This window comes from Oncorhynchus clarkii, chromosome 2 (genome assembly GCF_045791955.1).
Source record: "Oncorhynchus clarkii lewisi isolate Uvic-CL-2024 chromosome 2, UVic_Ocla_1.0, whole genome shotgun sequence".
In the NCBI taxonomy this organism is placed as follows: domain Eukaryota; kingdom Metazoa; phylum Chordata; class Actinopteri; order Salmoniformes; family Salmonidae; genus Oncorhynchus; species Oncorhynchus clarkii.
The window spans coordinates 47,609,869-47,632,874 of NC_092148.1; the positions used below are offsets into that span (position 1 = coordinate 47,609,869).

Sequence of the window (23,006 nt, forward strand, 5' to 3'; positions counted from 1 at the left end):
GTGTGGCTTTCTTCTAGCTACTCCACCATAAAGGCCTGATTGGTAGTGTGCTGCAGAGATGGCTGTCCGTCTGGAAGGTTCTCCCATCTCCAAAAATAAACCCTAGAGCTCTGTCAGAGTGACAATCAGGTTCTTGGTCACCTCCCTGACCAAAAGCCCTTCTCCCCCGATTGCTCAGTTCGGCCGGGAGGCCAGCTCTAGGAAGAGTCTTGGTGGTTCCAAACATCTTCCATTTAAGAATGATGTAGGGCACTGTGTTCCTGGGGACCTTCAATGCTGCAGACATTTTTTGCTACCCTTCCACAGATCTGTGCCTTGACAAAATCCTGTCTTTGAGCTCTACGGACAATTCCTTCGACCTCATAGCTTGGTTTTTGCTCTGACATGCCATGTCAACTGTGGGACCTTATATAGACAGGTGTGTGCCATTCCAAATCATGTCATATCAGTTGAATTTACCTCATGTGGACTCCAATCAAATTGTAGAAACATCTCAAGGATGATCAATGGAAATTGAAAAGGGTCTGAATACTTATCTAAATAGGCTATTTCTGTTCTATTTTTAATACATTTGCAAAACTGTCTAAAAACCTGTTTTCACTTTGTCATTATGGGGTATGGTGTGTAGATGTCTGAGGAGCAATTTTTAAAATACATTTTAGAATAAGGCTGTAACGAACAAAATGTGAAAAAAAGTCAAGGCTAATTAGAGGAGTAAAAATTTATATTTTGTCATACCCGTTGTCGGATATACCAAGGCTGTCAGCCAAATCAGCATTCAGGGCTCGAGCCACCCAGTTTATAATTGTCAGTAATACATTGATTCGATTTTTATTGAGTCACATGCAGGTTCTACTGTGTTGAAGGAGGCTAAGGTTGATGCCTGACATCTAATTTACACCAAAATGGATGAAATGACTAAATTAGTGCAAGGTTCTGCCACTCTGTTCCTCAACAGAGGGCCCCGTTGTGTTTCCTCCGTTTCCTCCGACAGTGTTTCCTCCGACACATTGGTGCGGCTGACTTCAGGGTTAAGTGGACATTGTGCCAAGAAGCAGTGCGGCTTGGCTGTAATGTGTTTCGGAGGATGCACCGCTCTCGGCATGCACCTCTCCCGAGTCCAGAGTTGCAGCGATGAGACAAGACTGTAACTACCAATTGGATACGACAAAATTGGGGAGAAAAAGGGGTAAAAAAAAAAACTCCAGTCACCCAAGTCATAGACGGTTCTCTCTGCTACCGGACGGTAAGCAGTACAGTAGCACCAATTCTAGGTCCAAAAGGCTCCTTAATCGCTTCTACCCCCAAGCTATAAGACTTCTGAACAGCTAATCAAATAGCCACACAGACTATTTACATTGTTTTTACACTGCTGCTCCTCGCTGTTTGTTATCTATGCATAGTCACTTTACCACTACCTACATGTACAAATTACCTCGACTAACCTGTACCACCGCACATTGACTTAATTAAATTAATAAAAAATCATACAATGTGATTTTCTGGCTTTTTTTTCTCATTTTGTCTGTCATAGTTGAAGTGTACCTATGATGAAAATTACAGGCCTCTCTCATCTTTTTAAGTGGGAGAACTTGCACAATTGGTGGCTGACTAAATACTTTTCCCCCCCCCACTGTATATAGCCTCGCTATTTTTATGTAATTTATTGTTGTTACTTTTTATAATATTTTTTATTTTAGTTCATTTATAGTAAATATTTTCTGAACTCTGTTTCTTGAACTGCATTGTGGGTTAGGGGCTTGCAAGTAAGCATTTCACAGTAAGGTCTACACTTGTTGTGTATGGCATATGTGTCAAATAAAATGTGATTTTATTTGAAAGACACTCCAAAAGGTGTCATGACTGCTTCGTCCAAAAGAATGTCCTTTTCCTCCCATTCAGAAAAGATTTTCCTGCATGTGCTCTCGGAGACATGTGCTCTAAAACCACTCATTCCAACAACTGTTAAACCAACTCCAGTTAGGCGATGAGACATGGTCCACACCATCCGGCACCAAAAAATTCTTTAGATCGTATTTTGGCAATCGGATAGGATTAAATGTTAGAATTGGGTTTTTCAAAACTGAACATTTTGATTCCTCCACTCTACATTACTGTGGGGACTTGCTTCAATTCAGCCACAAGAGCATTGGTGAGGTTGGGCACTAATGTTGGCTGATTAGGCCTGGCTCGCAGTTGGCATTCCAATTCATCCCAAAGGTGTTCAATGTGGGAGGTCAGGGCTCTGTGCAGGGCAGACAAGTTCTTCCACACCAATCTCGATAAACAATTTCTGTATGGACCTCGCTTTGTGCACGGGGGTATTTTCATGCTGAAACAGGAAGGGCCTTCCCCAACTATTGCCACAAAGTTGGAAGCACAGAATTGTCTAGATTGTAATTGTATTCACTGGAACTAAGGGGCCTAGCCCGAACCATGAAAAACAGCCCCAGACCATTATTCCTCCTCCACCAAACTTTACAGTTGGCACTATGCATTGGGGCAGGTAGCAGTCTCCTAGCATCCTCCAAACCCAGATTTGTCCGCCGGACTGCCAGATGGTGAAGCGTGATTGATCACTCCAGAGAACATGTTTCCACTGCTCCGGGGTCCAAGCAGTGCGGCTTTATACCACTCCAACCGACGCTTGGCATTGCGCATGGTAATATTAGGCTGCTCAGCCATGGAAACCCATTTCATGAAGGCAGAGGCAGTTTGGAACTCGGTAGTGAGTTTTGCAACCAAGGACAGGCAAATTTTTACTTAGTACTTCAGCACTCGTTGGTCCCGTTCTGTGACCTTGTGTGGCCTACCACTTCACGGCTGAGCCGTTGTTACTACTTTCCACTTTACAATAACAGCACTTACAGTTGACAAGAGCAGCTCTAGCAGGGCAGAAATTTGACGGACGACTTTAGACCCTGCCACATTGTGCCTCATGTCTGATCCGTTGAATTGTGACTAAACTCTGTCCCTATACCGACATTTCGATTTCTAAGACATTCACAGGTATGTAGACCTATCACAACAAAAGTAACACTTAACTCATTAAGTGTAGCCTATAGGACCTGTTTCAAATGATCACTTTTCCCTCAAGACAATAGCCGCTCCATTCGACTTCTTAAAATGTAGACCCAGATGTTCCAAAGGCGTGCATCAGCAACTTGTATGCGTAGGAGCCCAGAGATGCTAAACGTGTTTATGTTAATTAGCGGTGGTGGTGGCATTATGCTGTGGGGGTGTTTTTCACTGGCAGGGACTGGGAAACTGGTCAGACTTGAAGGAATGGTGGATGACACTAAATGCAGGGAAATTATTGAGGGAATCCTGTTTCAGTCTTCCAGAGTTTTGAGACTGGGAAAGATTTTCACCTTCCAGCAGGACAATGACCCTAAGCATACTGCTAAAGCAACACACGAGTGGTTTTAAGGGGAAACATTTAAATGTCTTGGAATGGCCTGGTCAAATCCCAGCCTCAATCCAATTGAGAATCTGTGGTATGACTTCTTTATTTTGATTTCATCTTTATTTTACCAGGTAGGCCAGCTGAGAACAAGTTCTCATTTACAACTGCGATATGGCCAAGATAAAGCAAAGCAGTGCGACAAAAACAACAACACAGAGTTACACATGGGATAAACAAACATATAGTCAGTAACACAATAGCAAATTGTATGTGCAGTGTGTGCAAATGTAGAAGAGTAGGTAGGTTAGGCAATAAATAGGCCATTGAGGTGAAATAATTACATTTAAGCATTAACACTGGAGTGATAGATGTGCAGATGATGATGTGCAAGTAGAGATACTGGGGTGCAAAAGAGCAAGAGATTAAGTAATAATATGGGGATGAGGTAGTTGGTTGTGCTACTTACAGATTGGCTGTGTACAGGTACAGTGATCGCTAAGCTCTTCTGACAGCTGATGCTTAAAGTTAGAGAGGGAGATATAAGACCCCAGCTTCAGTGACTTTTGAAATTCGTTCCAGTCATTGGCAGCAGAGAACTGGAAGGAAAGGCGGCCAAACGAAGTGTTGGCTTTCGGGATGACTTGTGAAATATACCTGCTGGAGCGCATGCTACAGGTGGGTGTTGCTATGGTGACCAGTGAGCTGAGATAAGGCAGGGCTTTACCTAGCAAAGACTTTTAGATGACCTGGAGCCAGTGGGTTAGGCGACGAATATGTAGGGAGGGCCAGACAATGAGAGCATACAGGTCGCAGTGGTGGCTAGTATATGGGGCTTTGGTGACAAAACGTCTGTCACTGTGATAGAGTACATCCAGTTTTGCTGAGTTGAGTGTTGGAGGTTATTTTGTAAATTACATCGGCAAAGGCAAGGATCGGTAGGATAGTCAGTTTTACGAGGGTATGTTTGGCAGCATGAGGGAAAGAGGCTTTGTTGCGAAATAGGAATCCAATTCTAGATTTATTTTTGGATTGGAGATGCTTAACCTCCATAGAGACTGTCAAAGGTCTGGACAACAGGCCCTCCGATTTCACACACTGAACTCTATCTGAGAAGTAGTTGGGGAACCAGGCGAGGCATTCATTTGAGAAGGCAAGGCTATTAAGTCTGCCGATACGAATGCAGCGATTGACAGAGTCGAATGCCTTGACCAGGTCAATGAAGACGGTTGCACAGTACGGTCTTTTATTGATGGCGGTTATGATATCGTTTAGGACCTTGAGCATGGTTGAGGTGCATCCATGACCAGCTCGGAAACCAGATTGCATATTGGAGAAGGTATGGTGGGATTTGAAATGGTCGGTGATCTGTTTGTTAACATGGCTTTCAAAGATGTTAATAAGGCAGGGCAGGATGGATATACAGTTGAAGTCGGAACAGTACATACACTTAGGTTGGAGCCATTAAAACTAGTTTTTCAACCACTTCACAAATTTCTTGTTAACAAACTATAGTTATGGCAAGTCGGTAAGGACATCTACTTTGCACATGACACAAGTAATTTTTCGAACAATTGTTCACAGACAGATTATTTCACTTATAACTCACTGTATCACAATTCCAGTGTGTCAGTAGTTTACCAACACTAAGTTGACTGTGCCTTTTAAACAGCTTTGAAAATTCCAGAAAATTATGTCATGGCTTTAGATGCTTCTGATAGTCTAATTGACATCATTTGAGCCAATTGGAGGTGTATCTGTGGATATATTTCAAGGCCTACCTTCAAACTCAGTGCCTCTTTGCTTGACATCATGAGAATATCAAATGAAATCAGCCAAGACCTCAGAAAAAAATTGTAGACCTCCACAAGTCTGGTTCATCCTTGGGACCAATTTCCAAATGGCTGAAGGTACCACGTACATCTGTACAAACAATAGTATGCAAGTATGAACACCATGGGACCACGCAGCCGTCATACCACTCAGGAAGGAGACGTGTTCTGTCTCCTAGAGATGAACATACTTTAGTGTGAAAAGTACAAATCAATCCCAGAACAACAGCAAAGGATATTGTGAAGATGCTGGAGAAAACAGGCACCAAAGTATCTTATCCACAGTAAAACGAGTCCTATATCGACATAACCTGAAAGGCCGCTCAGCAAGGAAGAAACCACTGCTCCCTAACTGCCATAAAAAAGTCACTTAACAGTACGAACTCTGAAGATAGATGGGGGGCAATCAATTTACATACGTGTCCAGGGCACAGCTGGGGGCTGAAGGGGGTCTATTACAACGGTGAGAGACTTGTTTCTGGAAAGGTGGATTTTTGCACAGACCTGGATAGTATGACAGGACTCTGCAGGCTCTCGCTGCAGTAGATTGCAACTCCGCCCCCTTTGTCAGTTCTATCTTGTCGGAAAATGTTATAGTTAGGGATGGAAATTTTAGGATTTTTGGTGGCCTTCCTAAGCCAGGATTCAGACATGGCTAGGACATCCGGTTTGATGGAGTGTGCTAAAGCAGTGAATAAAACAAACTTAGGGAGGAGGCTTCTAATGTTAACATGCATGAAACCAAGGCTTTTACGGTTACAGAAATCAACAAATGAGAGCGCCTTTTGAATGGGAGCGATGCTGGGGGCTGCAGGGCCTAGGTTAACCTCTACATCAGAGGAGGAGTAGGATAAGGGTACAGCTAAAGGCTATAAGAACTGGTTGTCTAGTTCGTTCGGAACAGAGAGTAAAAGGAGCAGATTTCTGGACGCGGAAGAATAGATTCAAGGCATCATGTACAGACAAAGGTATGGTAGGATGTGAGTACAGTGGAGGTAAATCTAGGCATTGAGTGATGATGAGAGAGGTTTTGCCTCTCGAGACACAATTTAAGCCTGAATAGTTATTGATGCTCAAGTTCTCTTTTTTGTGTGTCTTATTTCTTGTTTGTTTCACAGTAAAAAATATTTAGCATCTTCAAAGTGGTAGGCATGTCATGTAAATTTAATGATACAATCCCCCAAAATACATTTTAATTCCAGTTTGTAAGGCAACAAAATAGGAAAAATGCCAAGGGGGGTGAATACTTTCGCAAGCCTCTGTAGGTATGTGGTAAATTGTTATATTGAGAAATGTCAAATAAACACATCTACTTATGCAGGCTTAGTTATTTTTAATCAAGGTACATTTATTCATGCAGTTTACTCATCTCTGTTTCCTTATGGCAGTGTAGAAGTAGTACCACAACATATTCAGTAGATGGCAAGGTGTAGGTAGACCTGTTTTAAAGCCCTGTGATCTTGATATTGTGGTATCTGGATCACAATGGTCGTATCTGATCATTTTCTGAAACAGCTCAAAAACAGCCATATAGACTGATCCGGGATCGTAAAAAAAGAGGATTACAGAATTCGGATCATTCTGATGCAGATGAAAAGTTTTGACAAACTGGGCCCTGGTCTCCTGAGTGGGGTTCACTACTGGGGGAGAAGGAGGCTGGTGGTCACTGACCCTGAGAATGCACATGGGTTTCAGAGTTCTATTGGCAGAGACTCTATGCTATGCCCCTTCTGTGAAGTTACTTATTCTTCATATTTATTTGAGATAGACAACCCATATCTGGCGTCCTTAGCACAGTAAAAGCAGGGTTTGGAATCATGGGCACTGTTGTGATAAAGACCAAGGAAAATCAAATTCCTACCAGAAGAGGGAGTACAGTAGCTGGGCTTACACTTCAGTTGCATATATATTATACATAGCTGCATATAGCTTATTACTGAACTATTGGAAACGGTTTCTAAAACAGGTGTGTTCTTCAGTCCTGTAGGTGCATTCCCTTCTAGCAGGAGGGAGTTCAGAGGGGGATTGATCAGCCTTTCTAAATGGATCAGACAACACTTATTGGCAGCCCATATCTTACTCTCCTTTGTATGCTCTTGGTAGGTAATAATAACCAGTCCATGATCTACTGATCAGGGTGTGGCAGGACAGGTTAGAGAGGTACATGAGTGTATGGTCATATTAGTCAGTGTGTGCTTGTCTTTTCCTCCTGCTTGTGACTAGCTGGATTCAAACCCTGGGTTTAAACAAGACTGTGTTAGGCCGCTGAGCTAAAGCCTAGGCATTAACCCAGGGAACCAACACAATTCTTCCGGTGTCAGAAAGTTACTCATCACGCAAGTGTGGTTCACCGAACCACATCCATTACACGTGGGAAGGGGTGAGGTTATCATAAGTCTGTGTTGTCAATGTTAAGCTGCAGTGAGTGATGCTGTGCCAGTAGTTGTCGGTCTGTGTCCTAGCTCCACTGTGTGCCAGGATGTGATTGAGACTGGGTTTATTATTGTGGGCAGACTGTCTGTCTTCTAATATTACTGAGAGGAATATTAAGAATTTGCCTCATCATTTTTTCTCTCTCTCTACCATTTATATACTATTTGACATTAAACCAACCCACTAGGCACAGATTTATTTATTTTACAAGGCAAGTCAGTTAAGAACAAATTCTTATTTTCAATGACAGCTTAGGAACAGTGGGTTAACTGCCTTGTTCAGGGGCAGAACGACAGGTTTGTACCTTGTCAGCTCGGGGAATTGATCTTGCAACCTTTCGGTTACTATTCCAACGCTCTAACCACTAGGCTACGCTCTCAGTTCAACATCTAGTTTTAATTCACATTTGGTTGAGCTGTCAACGAACGTGAATTCAACAGGTAATCCACCAAAAATGTCAACTTGTCATTGGATTTGGCTAAATTAAATTGATGACTTGGTGCAAATCCAATCAGATTTCCAAGTTGATTGAACGTCATCTCATAGATTTTTTTAACGTTGAAATGACGTAGAAACATCTTTAATTCAACCAGTTTGTGCCCAGTGGGAAGTGTCTTGTGAAAATACTACTGAAAGACAATGATTTACTTCCACCTGGGGCTGTATAATATTCTATATTACAAAAGTAATATTACAAAGCAAACCTACCATTCAAATGTCTTCAAATCATTGCATCACATGGTGGCACCCACGCAGCATCTAGAAAAGTATGGAATTATAAGAATGAAAAAATGACAGACAATCTCAGATGGCCACTGAAAAATTATTTAAAAAGTATAAACACTTCTAAGAGCCAGAGAGGATCATCCAAGTGTCTGACTGTTAAGCAGAAAAACAGCTCTGTATTGAAACGTTTGCTATGTGGGAGTTGAGCCATGACTTTTGAGACTTTCTCAGGTCCAATGTCTGGTCTGGTCTGGATCTTACTGAGGTTTCCTCACTGTGCCAAGTCCCTGAGACAGCTCAGATAAATGCAGTTCCTCCACAAACAGAAGCAAATTCCATTCAGCCATTAACAAAGTAATGCAACCTCAGGGCACGGACTAACTACAAATCATCTTGTTTTCCCCCAATGTTTATTTTCTGATCAGAACTTGCTTTGTTGACACCCGTGCAAGACAGTCTCACAGTTCACTGTGTTTTTAAACACACTGGTCATTTGTACATCTGGGTGGGTAGAGTAAGGAATCTCACTCTATAGTATATCGGGGGCAGATGTCTGTATCTCTTCTCCTTTTAAGGGACTCATAGCTCACATAGTCCCTAACTAGACTCGGCTACAGCAGCTCTGCTGCCAGCCATTCTTACCAGGGGCAGGAAAACTTCCGATCTGTCCCTCTGCATACAAATTTATTCTGCTTGTTATTGTATACTACTTTATTTAAATTACTTGTTATTGATTTTTGATTATTATTGATCTTGATATTTGGACTGCATTATTAAGGGAGCTTTAGTTTAAGTAAGCATTTCATTGCATCGTTTACACCTGTTGTAACTGGTAAGGGAGCTTTAGTTTAAGTAAGCATTTCATTGCATTGTTTACACCTGTTGTAACTGGTGTACTCAACTAATAAACTTTGATTTGATTTCTGTGCTAAAGGCTCACTTCCGAGAAATCCTTGCGTTCCCATTTTAGGTGTTGAAATACTCAGCTTGTCACACTGTGAAGCAAAGAGGGCCAAAAGGTGGGCCAGTTATCATGAAGTGATATGTTCCTCTAAGCTTGATGAATTCAGGACAACTCCCAGAGTTCTGAATGTGTCAAATATACTTTTATTGAGTAACAGACTAATATTATTGTGTTGTTCCTGACAGAGGAGGAGAAGGAGATCTGCGTCTGATTTAAGTATGATGACATTTAAAGCTATTTCTCTCCCTCCCTCCCTCCCTTTCTCTCCCTCCTTTAAGAGTTCCCAACAGCCTCAATTTCTGTCACTCCCCTGAGTGATCGTTTTTTTCCTTCTATAAATTCAGACAGCAAGCTGACAACATTGCCCAACTCAGTTCCACGTGCCTTTTCTGCAATTACTTTTGTTTGTAGATTCTATTTTGTGCTCTCGTTAAGAACCTACTCTGTTTTATATACATTTCCAAGTACCGCCAGGACAACACTCAATTACTCTGGTCCAAGTAGTCTCACTGGACCAGTCCTCAACATCGTATTCTCGTTCGAGAATGTTAGAGGACTTGAAAAGTCAAGTGCAATAAGGAGATCCACGTAAGGAGTGAAGAGGGAGAGGGGGATTTTAAGGAAGTCAGATCAACTTCACCCCCTTTCTGTTTTATCCAAGAGGACGTTCTTCTCATCTGCTACATCTATTTCTACTGTTCACCATTTCCTGCAGAAGAAAATAAACTTAAAAGACCATGTGACATCATTTTAATACTCCTTTTTAGGAGTGTTTTTGCTACATCAAGAAAAAGAGTTTCCCTCCCATTTCTGTCTTTCAAGTAACCTTTCCTGATAAACATTTAAATTGAAACCAGAGGGAGCTGCTCCTGTCCCAATGTGTGGCGTGTGCTTGTCAAGAGTTGAGAGAGAACATAGTAAAGAGAGGAGAGGAAAGGAAAGGAGGGAGGAGAGGAGAGGAGGAGAAGCAATCTCTCCACTGAAGGGTCTGTTCTTTGATCAACTTTCATAGGGGTTTTTGTCCTCCAGTGTATTCTCTCCCACTCTCTTTAATGACTATGGGTATGCGTGCCTCTTGGCTGATCATTACCACATGTTAATCGGGAGTCCACTGATTACCAGAGGTCAGGTCTAATCCTGTCACAAATACACAAATCTAAAGTATCACATAAAGTATGTTACAGCTACTACAAGATGCCACTACCATCGGATCCACATGTAACACCAGGGATGATAAACAGGCTGAGACCTTGTAACAACAATTGCAACAAGGCACACCCTTGTCATTAACTACCGGTCATTTTCAATTAGTTTATTTCTATGTTATGACCTGGCTCAAAGGCTATACCGAATCAAGTGTAATGTAAGAACAATATTGTTACATAGGATATACTCGTAATAATCATGTAACTACCCAGGAGCAAGCAACTTAATGTAAAGTGAAGTCTAGTTGGGCGTAACCTTGTAATGTGGCAACCGTTGCAGGCAATAGGCTAACCAGGAGAAATGAAAAGACAGGAGACCTTTAGATTTAACCCTTTAGGTTGCATCGTATTTGCCATCTTAGACAAACAGTAATGAGGAAGCAGTCGGTGGTTGCAGAGCCGCTGGGAAAAAAAGGTGGTGAGACAGCATTTGCCCCAGTACTTTTCAATCTGGTGTGGCGCCACCAGGACCCAGGACCGAGTTTGGGAAGTCCTGGCCAGCTTTTTTTTTTAGCTATCTAACATTAGCTAGCTAGGTTTATGCGGTCATGCAGCCAACAAATAATGTTAATCATTTAGACTCACCGAATAAATGTGTTTGACACAGGATAAAGAAGATGAAACGATCTGCTTCTGCTACCCAAGGTCAAGGGATACTAAAGTTCCTGAAAAGGTTAGTCAGCCAGTTAGTCCAGTAATGTTGGCATATTACTTCATTTCCACTGTTGTTGATTATTCACAAGTGTTTGTGGCACAGATTTCACTGTCTTTAAAGTAAAAAACCTACAGATTCCACCACAGAGCAGTTTACACAGACAATATGAACACGTTTGTCCAACCATAACAAATTAATGGCTAATGCATAAAAAGCGAAATGTTGGATTCTAGCATCACCATAACTTTCACAAATACAGAGACAGGCAGTCATCATGGCATCAGTATTTTTGGACTAGCTAGTGTATAGTGACACCTACTGATATGAACTGGTAATGTAGATTTGGTTAGAATAGAGTGGAATAGAACGAGTGACACTCAATCAAATCTACTTCATGAAAAGAGGGATATTGTTATTAATGAAAATCTTGAAAGTAGTTGTTTTAATGATTGAATATATATGGCAATCAGTTCCTACAGTGAGCACCAGGGAACCAACCTCTGATGAGCCAGATGGAGACCAGGACAACAACACAAGGTTAGTGGTTTTATGAATTACACATAAAAACAACTTTGTTACAAAGTATACTGTGTATACTTTAGTGTTAAATGTAATCCTGCCTTGTTACAAATTCTAATGTGTATAGTGTTAAATGTAACCCTACATTACATAATGGTTACAGAACAAATAATTGCAGATCACTGTAATCCGATGAACAAATAATAGGTTTTATGACAAAATTAAAACAATTTTCTACATTGAAACGTCTTTTTTATTTTTCAAATTCCACTGCTTAACTTTGTGTGTGTATAGAGTGAAATTAATATTTAAAGACATTTAACCATTCTTTGCATAACACTCAGCCCTGCTATAGTAATTAATTAAACTACAGAGTATGTTGTCCATTGAAGTTGTTGTCTCTGGCTCTTTTGAAATCAGATTCAGAATTAATAATAAAGGTTTGTGGTAGTTTGAAGGGTTGGATCCACCTTAGGCCAGGAGGGTTTCCAATCCATATGACCCGACAAGAAAAATCTCAGCCTTATAGTTATAGCAAAGATGAAAAGGGAAGCTATCTATAATAATAATATTTTATCATAGCCTATGAATAGGGCCCAGAGTTTTACCTGACCAGGTCATGAGATCAGGAAAAACTCCAGGCCCCAGAAAAGACACATATTAAATTTGCCACACCACTTCTGAACCTGTGGTGCCACCTCATGGGAGGCTTGCAAAGAGTTATGGGATATTAAAATCCTGTTGTCTTAAGTTGTGTTCCCCTGCTCAGACGTTGCATGCATCAACCAATGGTTGCATACCACATCATCGACTGTGTCATCAAATTACAGATTGCTATAACATATGATGTGGTCAGCTGATACATAAAAAACCTATCCAGGGGTTGTAAGATCTTGCAGGCATTAACAATGTCCGAGCAGAGGAACTTTGCATGTAAAATCCATTTATTCAATCATTAGAACAACTACTTTCAACATTTTTATTGAAAATTACATTTTGGTCATTTAGCAGATGCTCTTATCCAGAGCAACTAGGATTAAGTGCCTCGATAGAATTTTTACCTAGTTGACTCAGGGATTCAAATCAGCAACTTTTCAGTTACTGGCGCAACGCTCTTAACCGCTAGGCTACCTGCGCCCCCATCAAAATTGATAGACTTAAAACTGACAACAAGAAGCCTGAACAGATATAACATTTTACTAAAACATAATAATGTCAAACCTTTCTTACATTTTGTATACGATCACATATATCTCTATTATGTGTGGGAATACTTTGGAACAGATTTCCAAAGTTAAAATCACATGGAGCTGATTTGCTGTTGTTTTTACAGTCTTTTGTGTATAAAAATGTTTGGTCAGAAAACTTGAGGGGCCAAATGAAATTGCTGGCCTGCGGGCCAGTTGGGGAACCCTGCTCTATTCTAACAAATCTGCATTACCAGTTCATATCAGTAGGTCTCACTATGCACTAGCTAGTCGAAAAAGACTGATGCCAAGATGACTGCCTGTCTCAGTGTTTGTGAAAATTATGGTGGTGCTAGAATCCATCAATTCTCTCTTTATTTGTTAGCCATCCATCTGTTATGGTTGGACAAATGTGTTAATATTGTCTGTGTAGACTGCTTTGTGGCGGATATTTTTTAAATTATTTTTTACTTTAAAGACAGAAGTTTGTGCCACAAACATTTGTGAATAATCAACAGCAGTGGAAATAAAGTAATATGCCAACATTATTGTACTAACAAACTGGGTGACTAACCTTTTCAGGAACTTCAGTATCCCTTGGCCTTGGATAGCAGCAGATCGTTTATTTAGTGAGTCTAAATTATTAATGTTAGCTGCTGGCTGCATGATTACATCAACCTAAGGTTAATTAGCTAGTTTTCTAGCTAGGCTACTAAAGCTAATGTTAGCAGTTTCGTTAGCTAGCTAAGATTGAATCATAGATGCCATAAAGAGGTCAATGGAACTAGTTAAAAACAATGGAAAGGCCCTGATCCCCGTGATTCGCTGGAGAAGGATACTGAGATTTCGAGGCAAAAGATGAGGGTGGCTTGCGAGGATCAGGCTAATCTGCCCTTGCCTTCCATTCTGCTAGCTAACGTTCAATCGCTGGAAAATAGATGGGACGAACTGAAAGCACGTATATCCTACCAACGGGACATTAAAAACCGTAATATCTTGTGTTTCACCGAGTCATGACTGAACGACGACATTAACATACAGCTAGCAGGTTATACACTCTATTGGCGAGACAGAACAGCAGCCTCTGGTAAGACACGGGTGGGGGCCTATGCATTTATGTAAACAACAACTGGTGCACGATATCTAAGGAAGTCTCCAAGTTTTTCTCGCCTGAGGTAGAGTATCTCATGATAAGCTGTAGACCACACTATCTACCTAGAACGTTTTAATCTGTATTTTTTGTAACTCTCTACAAACCACCACAGAGCGAGGTTGGCACTAAAATGAGCTGTATTCCGCCATAAGCAAACAGGAAAACGCTCATCCAGAGACGGCGCTCCTAGTGGCCGTAGACTTTAATGCAGGGAAGTTTAAATCAGTTTTACCGAATTTATATCAGCATGTTAAATGTGCAACCAGAGGGAAAAAACTCCACCTTTACTCCACACACAGATTGCATACACAGCTCTCCCTCACCCTCCATTTGGCAAATCGGACCATAACTCTAACAATTAAAGCAGGAAGCACCAGTGACTCGGTCTATAAAAAAAAGTGGTCAGATGAAGCAGACGCTAAACTACAGGACTGTTTTCCTGGCACAGAATGGAATATGTTCCGGGATTCTTCCAATGCCATTGAGGAGTACACCACATCAGTCACTGGCTTTATCAATAATTAACTGTATATACATACCCCAACCAGAAGCCATGGATTACAGGCAACATTTGCACTGAGCTAAAGGGTAGAGCTGCCGCTTTCAATGAGCTGGAAAGAAATCCCGCTATGCCCTCCAACAAACCATCAAACAGGCAAAGCTCCAATACACGACTAAGATCAAATCCTACTACACCGGCTCCGACACTCGTCGGATGTGCCAGGGCTTGCAAACTATTACAGACTACAAAAGGAAGCACAGCCGATAGCTGCCCAGTGACATGAGCCTACCAGACGAACTAAATAACTTATATGCTGCATTCGAGGCAAGTAACACTGAAACATACATGAGAGCATCAGCTGTCCCGGACGACTGTGTGATCACGCTCTCAGCAGCCTATATGAGTAAGGCCTTTAAACAGGTCAACATTCACAAGGCCGCTGGGCCAGACAGATTACCAGGACATGCACTCCGATCATGCGCTGACCAACTGGCAAGTGTCTTCACTGACATTTTCAACCTCTCCCTGTCTGTAATACCAACATGTTTCAAGAAGACCATCATAGTCCCTGTGCCCAAGAACACTAAGGTAATGACTACCGACCCGTAGCACTCACGTCTGTAGCCATGAAATGCTTTGAAAGGCTGGTCATGGCTTTCATCAACACCATTATCCCAGAAACCCTAGACCCACTCCAATTTGCATACTGAACCAACAGATCCACAGATGATGCAATCTCTATTGCACTCCACACTGCCCTTTCCCACCTGGACAAAGGAACACCTATGTGAGAATGCAATTCATTGACTACAGTTCAGCGTTCAACACCACAGTGCCCTCAAAGCTCATCACTAAGCTAAGGACCCTGGGACTAAACACCTCCCTCTGCAATTGGATCCTGGACTTCCTGATGGGGAAACTCCCCCAGGTGGTAAGGGTAGGTAACAACACATCCGCCACACTGATGCTCAACACGGGGGTGCGTGCTCGTCCCCTCCTTTACTCCCTGTTCACTCATGACTGCACGACTCCAACACCATCATTACGTTTGCTGATGACAAAACAGTGGTAGGCCTAATCACCAACAAAGATGAGACAGCCTATAGGGAGGAGGTCAGAGGCCTGACAGTGTGGTGCAAGGACAACAACCTCCCCCTCAACGTGATCAAAACAAAGGAGATGATTGTGGATTACAGGAAAAGGAGGACTGAGCACAACCCCATTCTCATCGACGGGTCACCAAGACAGTCGTGAAGAGGGCACGACAAAACCTATTCCCCCTCAGGAGACTGAAAAGATTTGGCATGGATCCTGAGATCCTCAAAAGGTTTTACAGCTGCACCATCGAGAGCATCCTGACGGGTTGCATCACTGCCTGGTATGGCAACTGCTCTGTCTCCGATACCTCAGAGGGTAGTGCGTACGGCATAGTACATCACCGGGGCCAAGCTTCCTGCCATCCAAGACATCTATACCAGGAGGTGTCAGAGGAAGGCCCTAAAAATTGTCAAAGTCTCCAGCCACCTTAGTCATAGAATGTTCTCTCTGCTACCGCACAGCAAGTGGTACCGGAGCGCCAAATATAGGTCCAAGAGGCTTCTACTCTCATCACTTTAATAACCCCCTGCATGTACATAATATCCTCGACACCAATGCCCCCGCACATTGACACATTGACTCTGAACTGGTACCCTGAGATGTAGCCCCGCTATTGTTATTTACTGCTGCTCTTTAATTATTTGTTTTTCTTCTCTCTCTCGTTCTTTTTCTTGTTGGTATTTTCTTAACTGCATTGTTGGTTAAGGGCTTGTAAAGTAAGCATTTCACTGTAAGATCTGTTGTATTCGGAGCATGTGACAAATACATTTTGATTTGATCCAGCATCCTTCATCTATCCCCCACAGTCGGTGTTCCATTGACCTCTTTACCGCATTTATTAATCTACCTAGTTTTAGAGGACGACTAAACTGCTTTTATTAAATTGCTTTTACTGACACATACCTTGTTTCCATTCAAATTTGTGTTCGCTCTCTTGTGAGGCAAGCAAACAGGTAGGCAGGAGAGGATGATGAGCGAAGAAAGAAACCAAGTGCAGAATCAAACAAAAATGTGCTGGTGCAACCAAACATAGTTGTTGATAGGCGTGGTTGATGAGGGTCTGTACACTGTAGCTAGGAGACCACTGTGACTGACTTCACTAGACAAAACAAAGACAAATGGGCTGAAATTGGGTGAGGTACCATGTCAACTGTTCCAATAACAGAGGCCTGCTTTTTTAACATTGCAAAACTTTTTAGAGTTTTTCTATGACATTAACTTATGAATATGTCTGGTAAACCCATTCAGTGCGGCTGCTTTGAAAGATTTCACGTTTTCCTACGGCTCTGCATGAATTTGTTTATTTTCAAACAGTGCCACATTGTCTTAAACTGTTAAACATAATTTGTACAGAAGTAGCTAGTTATGCTAACGTTAGCTAGCTAACCAGAAGAATGTTTACAATCCCATGGCTGAATGCCTCTTGATTCAACTAACTTCCCACAACGATTTTAATCAGAACATGATTAAAATCATTGCATTTAGCCAGCTACTGTTTTTGTTGTACTTCTTGGGTCAAAAGATTTAAGCAAATGATCCCAATTGTAGTAGTAGCAGCTTGTGACAAGTTTATGTTGAGGTACATGGATAAGTAGCCTGGGCAAGATCTAACAGCGATATTATATTTGACATAAACTCAGACCTGGCTGATCTGTTGTTATTGTCTTCTGTGGAATTCAGAACATTGTTGGACAAGTATAAAGCGCTTTGTATCCATAGAGCCACTTATTTGTTTCCTATAGTCAACCCTCCAATCCTAAATTGGGAGAACACTAATTTAGAATGCCTGAAGGTTTAACAGTACTTGTGTATGTGTTTATGCACGCGCGTGTTCAACTTCAAGAACATAATAGCTGTCTGTTAGTGACGTTTGTGTTGTTTATGGTGAAAATGCCATTAAAAACATTCCGATGCAGATTAGTTTGTGTTTTTTCCCCCCTGACAATCAAAACCTAATATTGCAAACAACTCTTCACTGCTTTTTAAAAATATTTTTTTTTAAATTTAGGGCCAAATTTGAACAAATTCTTAAATCGTGATTAACTAAAGCTATTAACTCTATTAATTATTTTAATTGTTTGACAGCCCTAGTTTGAATATGAATCTTTGTCAAATCCATTAAAGAAAATTTAAACTGAAGGATTTTCTCTTGTCTCCTTATTTCTCCTGGTTATGCTATTGTCTGCAAAGGTTGTTACATTGGAGTCATTAACAATGTCACTTCACTTTACATTAAGTTGCTTCTCCTGGGCAAGTACATTGCAAATATATGTATATCCCTTGTACCAACATTGTAATTACAACTAAGTTGGTTGTCAAAGATTTGCTACATTACAAGCACAATGTAACTGAATGGGTTATACCTAATGTTTGCCTGGTTAGCCTATTGTCTGCAAAGGTTGTTACATTTAAACTACATAGTAATTATAAAGGTTATACCCAACTGGGTTTCACTTTACATTAAGTTTCCTACTACTGGGTAGGTACATGATAATTACAAGTATATCCTATGTAAGTATATCTGGCAAGTAGCCTGGTGGTTAGAGCGTTGGACTAGTAACCGAAAGGTTGCAAGATTGAATCCCCAAGCTGACAAGGTAGAAATCTGTCGTTCTCCCCCTGAACGCCCACTGTTCCTAGGCTGTCATTGAAAATAAGAATTTGTTCTTAACTGACTTGCCTAGCTACATAAAGGTAAAAAAAAAATTAAACTCCCTAGCTTTTGAGCCAGGTCATAATATAGAAATAAACTAATTGAAAATAAGGTCCTAGCCTATTTATCAATCCTGGTATTATTATTTGGATTTGATAGTAGTGGCACCTTGTAGTTATGTGTAACAAGGTCGGATTTTGGTTGGAGTCAGTGGCGAATTTAAGTATAGGCGATATGTGCTAGGGGGCGACGCACAAAAACATTTGGAATGGTGACAATTCCGCAATCAGTTTTCTATTGCTCATTTGCACGTCACATCAGTGATATCATGTCACCGTGTGGGTCAATTAACTATGTCGGAGTGGGCACCCTGATTCTAGTGTAAGCTAGGCAGGCTACTGCCTGGGAAGGTCTCCCACTCAGAAGTATGAGATGGGGAGGGTGGCGGGGGTAGGTTGACCTCCGGTCTTCCCACTGGAAACCTGAGGTAGGGGGAGCGGGGTAATCTATCAAATACCGCACCTCTAACCTTGTACAGTACTAATACAATTAGTAAAATCAGTCACACTGCGAAATGCTACCAAATAAACCACAATTCATTCATAATACTGTGAATATATAGTTTCACAGACATATTGTGGCATTTTTTTCTGGTTTGTGCGAAATCATTAAGAATAATATAAAACTAGTCTGCACACCACCAAGGTGAACTGGTTTAGTCTTGACTCTTGGTTGATGGGTCATTACCCATCCCCCAACACTGTCAACCAAGAGTCACGACTAAACCAATTGACGCTTGAGTACCAAATCAGCACAAATTTGTTTCCATTTGTCTTTGTTACTTCTTTTTGATATCAAGCGTGTAATTACACAACATTAGTTACATAGTGGAACAAGAAAATGTTTCATAACATCAGTAGTTACACATGTGGACTAACCTTCAGCAAGTGAATGTGCAATTTCACATTTCGTGTTCCAAATGTGTAATACTTGAGAGCTACACAACCTTATTACCATGTAATTACTTAGTGACATCTATGTAACTACTATTATTACTACAGTTATTACTGGGTAGTTACATATTAATAGGAGCAACTTATTGTAACGTGTTACTGGTAAGTTTGCTCCTCTCACTGTGCAAGTGATTGGTAAGCCCGTCGAGTGTGAGATGCAACGCAATAGTGGTGTAATTACATTCATTCAGTGTACTTAATCTTTTAAATGCTTATACAATGTTTTGTGTGTGTTTCTAGGCCTTCGGCAATGCTTCAATTTTGACACAAAGAAGTACAAGATCATTGAAGGCTCCAAAGAGGCCCAGTTTGGGTACACAGTACAGCAGCATGAGGCAGGAGGACGGAAGTGGTAAGACACACTCTTTCTATATTCTCTCGCTCATATTTCCACTCTAAATCACTATCACTTCCTCCCCATTGAATCTTCCAATCACTGTAAAATGAAAAAGTTGATTTCATCATCACCCAAAGATTTGGACAAGTTCGGAAAGCATTTCAGAAAGGCTTTGGACAACGTTATTACTGTTCCCAGCAAGCAAAATGAAGTTGAAAGGATGTCTACAAGATGTATTTTCCGGGCGTTAAAGTTAAGTTCATTTTAGGTTCTGAATGAAAGGTGAAAATATGTGTTTTCCTGATGTTTAAAATACGTATTTTTGAGGTCCTCCCAAAACAAGAAAAAATGTGTTAGGTCCGGACCAGACCAAATCTTCAGCACAGTACGCCATATTTCAGTTCAGCATAGTGGAGTACAGTATAGTATGGTACAGGACAGAGTGTTATTCAGTAGAGTACAGTTGAGTACGGTACAATACAGTAAAGTTTAATTCAGAAGAGAAAAGTACAGTAGAGTACAATAGTTTAATCCAGTACACTACAGTTTAATTCATTAGAGTAGACTACATTAGAGTAAACTATACTTTACTTTTCTTTATTGTAATGTCCCGTACTCTGCTGTCCTCCACATCACTGTACTGTGCTGTTCAAACTTGTGAAACATAGACGTCTATGCTTGGTTCAGATTTGGTTCAGATTCAGATTCAGACTGCACCAAAAAAAGTCTGTCCTTGCTTAGTGGGTTTATACCTCTTCCAGAAAACATAGTGCTCAAGGGGTATAAATACTTTCTGATTACTTTCTGATTCATTGACACGCAATGAGAGAAAGTATTTATACCCCTTGACCTTTTCTACATTTTGTTGTGTTACAGCCTGAAATCAAAATGGATGAAATATGTTTCCCTAACCAATCTACAGTACCCCATAATGACAATGTAAAAACACGATTTTATTTTTTAAATATTTTTTTTATTATATAATAGGAAATACAGAACATCTTATTTAGATAAGTATTCACAACCCTGAGTCAATACATTAGAATATGTTAGAATCACCTTTGGCAGTGATTTCTGCTGTGAGTCTTTAAATGGTAAGTTTCTAAGAGCTTTGCACACCTGGATTGTATAATATTTGCACAAAACTGTAACTAGACACTCAGAAACATTCAATGTTGTCTTGGTAAGCAACTTCAGTCTATATTTGGGCTAGTGTTTTAGGTTATTGTCCTGCTGAAAGGTGAATTTGTCCCTCATTGTCTGTAGGAAAGCAGACTGAACCAGGTTTTCCTCTAGGATTTTGCCTGTGCTTAGCTCTATTCCGTTTCTTTTTATCCTAAAAAACTCCTTAGTCATTGCCGATGACAAGTATACCTAACATGATGTAGCCACCACTATGCTTGAAAATATGAAGGGTATTACTCAGTGATGTGTTGTGTTGGATTTGCCCCAAACACAACACTTTGTGTTCAGGACATAACATTCCTTTCTTTGTCACATTTTTTGCAGTTTTACTTTAGCTCCTTATTGTACATGCTTCCTGTCATATACTCTGTCATATAGGTTAGTATTGTGGAGTAACTACAATGTTGTACAATTCTCAGTTTTCTCCACATCCATTAAACTTGAACTGTTTTAAAGTCACCATTGGCCTCAGGGTGAAATCTCTGAGAGGTTTACTTCCTCTCGGGCAACTGAGATAGGAAGGATGCCTGTTTCTTTGTAGTGACTGGGTGCATTGATACAAAGTGTAATTCATAACTTCACCATGATGAAATAGATATGCTATGTCTGCTTTAAACATTTTTTTTTTACTCATCTATCAATAGATGCCCTCCTTTGCGAGGCAATGGCAAGCCTCCCTGGTGTTTGTGGTTGAATCTGTGTTTGAAATTCCCTGCTCGACTGAGGGACCTTACAGATAATTGTATGTGTGGGGTAACGAGATGAGTTATTAATTCAAAAATCATGTTAACCTCACTAGGGTAGGGGGCATTATTTTCACCTCCGGATGAAAAGCGTGCCCAAAGTAAACTGCCTGCTACTCAGGCCGAGAAGCTAGGATATGCATATAATTGGTAGATTTGGATAGAAAACACTCTTTAGTTTCCAAAACTGTTAAAATAATGTCTGCGAAAACCTGAGGAAAATCCATCCAGGAAGTGCCATTATTTTGAAATGGCTGTTTTTCCAATGAAAGCCTTTCCACAATTTAAAGGGAAAGGACCCAGATTCCGTTCCCTATGGCTTCCACTAGTTGTGAACAGTCTTTAGACATTGTTTCAGGCTTTTATTCTGAAAAATGAGGGAGAATGACCACTTTGAATGAGTGGATAGTGGGATGTCCCCAGAGTTGTTTGCTGCGCACGACTGAGAGCGTGCCTTTCTTGTTTTTCTTTTATATTGATGAATTGATGACGCTATTGTCCGGTTGAAATATGATCGATTATTTAGGCTAAAAACAACCTGAGGATTGATTATAAACATCGTTTGACATGTTTCTACAAACTTTACCGGTATTATTTGGAATTTTCGTCTGCCTGTTGTGACTGCCTTTGAGCCATTGGATTACTGAACAAAACGCTCCAACAAAACGGAGGTTTTTGGATATAAAGAGGGACTTTATTGAACAAAACAAACATTTATTGTGTAACTGGGGGTCTTGTGAGTACAACCATACAAAGATCATCAAAGGTAAGTGATTAATATTATTGTTATTTCTGACTTTTGTGACTAATCTACTTGGCTGGTCACTGTCTGTAATGTTTTGTGAGCTGGGCGCTGTCCTCAGATAATCGCATGGTATGCTTTTTGAAATCTGACACCGTGGTTGGATTAATAAGAAGTTAATATTTAAGCCGATGTATAACACTTGTTTTATGAATTTTTATAATGAGTATTTCTGTTTTTGAATTTGGTGCTCTGCAATTTCACTGGATGTTGGCCAGGTGGGACGGTAGCATCCCACACCCCCTAGAGAGGTTAAACACTATTATTGTACACAGAGTGAGTCCATGCTACGTATTATGTGACTTGTTAAGCAAATTTGCCATAACAAAATAATAGAATACTTTATTTTTTATTTTTTTCTAAAACATAATTCCACTTTGACATAATGTGGTATTTTGTGTAGGCCAGTGAAACAAAATCTCAATTTAATCCATTTAAAATTCAGGCTGTAACACAAAATGTGGAAAAAGTCAAGGGATGTGAATACTTTCTGAAAGCACTGTATTTGGATGAAAGAAGAGTACCCCTGGATATCAATAGGATTTTGTTCCTCCCAACAGACTCCATACAGTCATACACATCAGAACAGGAGCTGA

The 23,006-nt window shown here is 40.7% G+C and overlaps 1 protein-coding gene across 2 annotated transcripts in view; it reads left to right on the plus strand.

Moving 5' to 3' along the window:
• The window catches only part of LOC139368651 (integrin, alpha 11b), a 91,041-nt gene that overhangs the window by 11,917 nt on the left and 56,118 nt on the right, over positions 1-23,006 (plus strand). Inside the window, exons 2-4 of one of the 2 annotated variants that reach the window (XM_071107822.1) lie at positions 11,171-11,236; positions 11,689-11,755; positions 19,584-19,695. In XM_071107822.1, the coding sequence (XP_070963923.1) occupies positions 11,722-11,755; positions 19,584-19,695 (146 nt within the window). In that variant the 5' untranslated portion in view covers positions 11,171-11,236; positions 11,689-11,721. The remainder of the gene's footprint in view (positions 1-11,170; positions 11,237-11,688; positions 11,756-19,583; positions 19,696-23,006) is intronic. The other variant, XM_071107814.1, reaches the window with a different exon arrangement.